Below are 6,188 nucleotides of genomic sequence, written 5' to 3'. Positions count from 1 at the left end.
GATACGTAGAAGGCTTCAAGCACGGTGTAGGACTTCGAGTGCTCGACTTGGGGGGGCCCTCGGGACACGAATGATGATGGTTCGAAAGCACCTCTTTTATACCCGAATTGTACAAATAGCCAGCCAGTTCGCTGGTTGGGTAAAGCAGATTTCTGGTCCGACGTGTCTCCAATGCTTTGGGATTGATACCGACTCGAACAATGACCGAATAGACACCCTGGCGATTATCTTTAAGTCTAATTTCCAACAGCGCGTGCCCATTAATTGATAACAAGTACACACTCTAGCGCAACCCGATTTCTGCATCTGTGTTAGGCAAAATCTTCTGTTCCGTCCGGCAAACTGATCTGTTCTGTTTTTGCTCTCAAATCGATACTTCCTGATGTTCTTTTGATCTCTCCTTTTTGCACACTAAATTTTCTTTTCTTAACGTGCTTTGCTGCAATTATCGGATGAAAATTGCCATTTTCGCACGACTGCATAGTATCCTCTGTTCCACGATCTCTCTCTCTCTCTCTCTCTCTCTCTCTTTTCCCTCTTCCCCCTTGTTTTTTTTTTCTTTTTTTCCGAATTTTGTTTCTCTTAAGGCCATATATTTTCTCTGCAATCCTAGAGTCTCACAAAAGGTAGAAATCACCTTTTCTTTGCTGATCCACAGATCCAAAAATAAAAAATAAAATGTACAAACCCATGATTACATCTTGATCAAATAGAAAAACAGGTGTTGCCAAATTCTTTAGTGGATAGGGTTCCTATACACTATTAGATTACCGCCCTTAACGACATACCTGCGACAATTGCTAACATTTACTCTTCTTAGCTTCCGCATAGCTTTCTGTTATGTTCCAATTTTGATTGTATATATTGACTTAGTCCAAGCATACCGCGGCGGATCAACCTCTTCAGACAAGTCAAAATCATATGGCACATGCTCGACCTGCCAAATTCCCCTTGGACAAGTTTCAAACATTGAGAAAAGAACAGATCAAAGTGACATCACCCATACACATCTACCCCAAGAGGTATATGAGTTGTTAAAAAAGTAGACCTAGTATCATGCATGATTATGGTACATCAATCACGGAATGTACTTTGTAGACCTAGTATTGGACGGCAGAGAGAGAGAGAGCTTTAGTTGCAGAGAGAGAGAGAGAGAGAGAGAGGCGAGCTTCGGTTGCGTATCCTCTCTACGGAAAACTATCTCCCACCTATAGAAAATTCTCCAAAAGGATGGCCTTGATATCAGTGGCATTGCACAGTGGTTGGGATCATCATGTAGCTTCCTCCCTCCATTTGCGGGGAAAGAGAGAGATGGGGGGAAAAACATGGTGCAAATCCCCGGATGTAATCCTTTCAACCTACCTCTACTAACCACCGTTGCCCCCGATTTTCAATCCTCGACCCAACCTCACGTCGCTTTCGCTTTACTGCTACTCAATGACCCATTAAATGATGACGTCCCCCAAAAGAAAAAGACCCCATCGTGACTCGCCTGTCTTCTTGATCAGCTGATTAAAGTCCTCGTCATTCTGTTGTTTCTCTCATCATTCTCTGGTTTCTTCCTCGTCCTTGATTTCAGAGCCCCCCTCCCTCTCTCTGCCCCGGGTCCGATGGGCACCCCGACGACACTGCCTCCGCTGGCCATAGTGAAGCACTTGCACTACAGAGCGAAGCTCCCTCTTTCTATAACGACCGTCTTGATCTGCACTCTCGCGTTCATCGGTCTCATGTACTCCGAGACGATCGGCCCCTTCACTTCTAAGCTCAAGTCCTGCTCTAAAAAAGACTCTGCAATTTCGAGCACCGGTAAATCCCGTGAACATACTTTCTTCGGCTTGTGACGTCCATGAAAATAACTGGAGTTCTCTCGTGTCTTTTTTTGGGCAAATTTGCAGGTGACAGGGATGGAGTTGACAGCAGTATCGACCCGGAAATGGATGACAGGTTCGAGTTTGACCCTGAGGAGTGCAGCGTCATGAGCGGAAAGTGGGTGTTCAACAGCTCGTACGAGCCTCCCTACACGGACATGAGCTGCCCATATCTTGACCGGCAAGTCGAATGCGTCAAGAACGGCCGGCCCGATACCGATTATCAGCGCTGGCGATGGCAGCCCGATGACTGTCTGTTGCCACTGTAAGCAATTCATTGGTACATGCACGCGACCTTATCTTTGAAGCCAGAGTTTGCAGTCTGAGGTCTAATGTAATGTTCGCAGATTCGACCCAGAGAAAGCACTGAAGAAACTTCGTGGGAAGAGATTGATGTTCGTAGGAGATTCACTTCAAAGAGGGCAATGGCAATCCTTCGTGTGTTTGGTGGAGTCCATCATACCAGAAAAACAGAAGTCCATGAGGCGAGGTCGGGCGCATTCAGTCTTCAAGGCTAAGGTATTAGGTTGATGACTTACGTTAGGTAGAGTATATGATGACTGGTCCACCTGCTTGGTTTACGCTAAGAGACAGATTGTAAGTTGGCATTTTACTAAATCAATCCTGTTCGTTACAAGTTGGTAAGCTAATCTCAGCACACTTAGTATCGGGCTTACTTTGATACTCTATACTTCGCGGCTTAAATTTCAGACTCATTTGAAAGTTATGGCAAAAGGGAATTTTCAAGGACATTTTTCAAGCAAATCAATACAATCTATATATAAACTCACTTTTACCCAAGTCATGTCGAAAGTAATGTTGCTAAAAGAATAGACTAATTTGGCTCATTATTTGTGATTTGTGAGCATGCTTTGCTTGAAAGACAATGTTCCCTTCAACGTAAGTTAAGAAGAGTCTGGCACGGGATTTCTTGGATTATTATCTAAACTTTAGCGTAGCATTGCTGAGTATAATTCAAGAATAATGACATATGGATGACGATGGCATGCTCCAATCTCTTCCAATAGGAGTACAATGCTTCAATCGAGTTCTACTGGTCACCATTTCTGGTGGAGTCCAATTCCGATCTGCATATCGTAGGCGATCCAAGGAAGAGGATTCTGAAGGTGGACTCGATCATGAAGCACGCGAAGCACTGGACCGGGGTTGACATCCTCGTCTTCAACAGCTACGTTTGGTGGATGACCGGACTCAGGATCAAGTCTCTGTAATGAACTAATTCCTCTGTTTCGAACTGATCACCTTTCGAATCTGACTCTTTATCCTCTGTTCAAAGATAGGCAAAAGAAGGGCCTCACACGGTTCTTGTCCTTTTCATGAGCTGATGCAGATGGGGTTCATTCGCGAACGGCGAAGAAGGGTATGAAGAGCTGGACCTGCCGGTCGCTTACAGAATCGCTTTGAAAACATGGGCAAACTGGGTTGATTCCACCATCAATCCGAACGAAACCCGGGTCTTGTTCACCACCATGTCCCCAACACACATGAGGTCTCTCAGCCTCTCAAGCACGCGCATATTCATTTCCAAATTCGCTTGCGATTACATCGATAGCTAACAGCACATGTCATGGCTCGATACAGGAGCGTGGATTGGAATAACAAGGATGGCATCAAGTGCTTCAACGAAACAAAGCCGGTGATGAAGAAGAACCACTGGGGAACCGGCTCCGACAAGCGGATAATGAAGGTGGTGTCCAGCGTGGTGGAGAAGATGAAGGTTCCCGTCACTTTCATCAACGTCACGCAGCTCTCCGAGTACAGGATCGACGCGCACTCGTCGATCTACACCGAGACGGGAGGCAGCTTGTTGACGGACGAGCAAAAGGCCGACCCGCTCCATCACGCGGATTGCATACACTGGTGCTTGCCCGGCGTCCCGGACACTTGGAATCAAATATTGTACGCGCATTTGTAGGCAACAGCATGGGATCCATGGCCCAACGGGCATGTGCTCCTGTGACCAGATATTGTATGTGCTCGACCGCCATAGAAGGGGTTCGGAGATTGCAGGGCGGCGCCCGGTGGCAATGGGTGGTGGTGAGTGGAGGGAGTTGGGCTCTGTGGGTGTTGGGGGCCATTGGGAACAAGAGAGCAGAGGATTTGAGGGGTGCCAGGGTTTGAGTGCTTGATTTTTTTTTTTTTTTTTTAAAGAGGGCAATTTGGTGTCATTGTTTTGCAAATATGCATATTTTTTGATAAATTGTTTTACAAACATCTCTCTCCTCCGTGAGTAATTAATGAAGAGTGATGTTAAGGTGCGAAAGTTTCCTTACTAGATTTTGTTCAAACGACTAGACAAGTATACACCGAATTTTCATTATTTGTAAGACTTATATAAAGGTGATTGGCTTGTTTAAATTAGGGTTATCGGTTTCAAAAGTGGGACGGTTAAACGATATTTATATAATATTGTTCCCAGTTGCCTCCATCTGCTATAGGTTGGAACCTTCCATTTGCCCCCTTTTTATTTCTCCACTCATGTCTCATGCCTCTTTCTTGTAGTACCAACGTCTTAAATGAAATTGACAGTGCTTGTTTTTAATTTGGTGTCATTGTAAGGTTGTCTTATTCATCATCTTGGATGAGTTTATTCCATGTACTTGGGTTTTGGTCTGAAGGCAGGGCCATTAAAGAAACCACCTCTATTGTCGAATGTGTTGATACACTTGATATCATAGTGTTATTGCAGACCAATGAGTCATTAGTGTCTGCAACTAGGGGTGAGTATGGTCCGGGTTGGTCCGGGCCACCCCCAACCCTGGCCCACCTATCTGATGTCGGTCCTCAATTTTAGGACCGAGGACCGACCCTATTGAGCCTAGAACCAAGGACCAGACCGACCCAATGGGTTCGGTCCGGTTCTAGGGTCAACCCGGGACCGATCGATAATTTTTTTTCATCTTATTTTTTATATTCCCTAAAAAAGCAAACCTACAAATTCAAATTACACATTCATCGACAATGTGACATTGTGCAACTAAATTATAAATACTAATACATATTTAGCAAATTTAAGATGATACAATAATAGAAATTTTGTACCTACTAACTGCTCATCGAGATATGAGACAAGATGGAAAGTTATTGTAATCATCTATCTTTAATATTCATAACACCATATGTAAAAGCATTTTCCTGCATTTGATCATACAGAGTCCACTTAACCAAAAAATGAGCTACACACCACTTTTTTTTTTTTGGTTGAAAGCTTCACACCACTTGACTAGCATTTGATCATGTAGAGTCCACCCAACCAAAAAATGAGCTTCACACCGCTTGACTAGCAAATCACCGTAGCAATTGCAGTACTACTCTGCTCTTCAAAAACTTCTACCATTTGACACAAATTGAAAAGCAAAGTGTAGCTAAAATTCATTAATAAAATACAATTAAACCATAAAAAGTTCAAAATACTTAATATAAACTATGAATATATAACTTCACATCTTGTTAATTCACTTGAACTTCTAAACACCTGAAAAAAAAAACGACACATAATTAATACTCAACAAAAGTTTTAAATTGAAATTACTATTAGTGTTATTGTTAGAACATCTCAATATAATATAATATAATATAATAGCCATTTTACTTAGGTTTGAATATATAAAAGAATTATAAATAATATAATATAATATACGGGGTTGGTCCAGGTTGGACCGACCCAAAACTCTGGGGCCAGGGGCCAACTCGCGCAGTGTTGGTCCTGGAATTTCAGGACCAATGACCGACCCAGTCCCCTTGGGAACCGGACTAGGACCGGCAGGGTTGGGCCGGTCCAGGGTCGGTCCAGGGTCAATCTTAGACTGCTGCTCACCCCTATCTGCAACATAAATAGTTCAGTTGATGCCAAGGCAATCTTTTTTACAAACTAACAAGAAAGTCTTTTGTCAATGGACTAGGAGTAGACTCATTCTTACGTGTCTTTTTTTCAATTGATGCCAGAGCGCGTGAGCCATTGATGCTTAAAGAGTCTTTTTTCACTATTTGTGTCTCACCGTAGTGCACATGGCATGTACATGGGCAGTCTGCTCCTGTTTTAACATATTCAGGAAAACAAGCAAGACATTCAAATGGGTCATGGAATTGGACGGTGAAGTTAAGGAGCTATGAAATTGGATATAATCAGGAGTATTCTTTTCTACTGGTGCTTGGTGGGACTGGTTTCATTGACTTATCTGGGAATCGAACCATCTACCGATGGACGGTTCCTAATACTCATTTAGTAGAAACGGCCCTTGACGAGTGATTCCCAATTTTGGGGTGGGAACTGATCACCCTGAACCGGTGGTTTCGGCT

At 43.5% G+C, this 6,188-nt stretch overlaps 1 protein-coding gene across 1 annotated transcript; it reads left to right on the top strand.

The window, feature by feature from the left end:
* Positions 1 to 1,490: 1,490 nt before the first annotated feature.
* On the top strand, positions 1,491 to 4,247 carry LOC104426370 (protein trichome birefringence-like 3). The gene is made up of 6 exons (XM_010039391.3): positions 1,491 to 1,806; positions 1,896 to 2,133; positions 2,216 to 2,387; positions 2,897 to 3,096; positions 3,220 to 3,378; positions 3,471 to 4,247. Exons 1-6 carry the CDS (start codon positions 1,611 to 1,613, stop codon positions 3,802 to 3,804), a joined length of 1,299 nt encoding a protein of 432 aa, XP_010037693.2. The 5' UTR covers positions 1,491 to 1,610; the 3' UTR covers positions 3,805 to 4,247.
* Positions 4,248 to 6,188: the final 1,941 nt, after the last annotated feature.

Source organism: Eucalyptus grandis, chromosome 11, assembly GCF_016545825.1.
Source record: "Eucalyptus grandis isolate ANBG69807.140 chromosome 11, ASM1654582v1, whole genome shotgun sequence".
Taxonomy (NCBI): Eukaryota; Viridiplantae; Streptophyta; class Magnoliopsida; order Myrtales; family Myrtaceae; genus Eucalyptus; species Eucalyptus grandis.
This window is presented reverse-complemented; position numbering and strand designations above follow the sequence as displayed.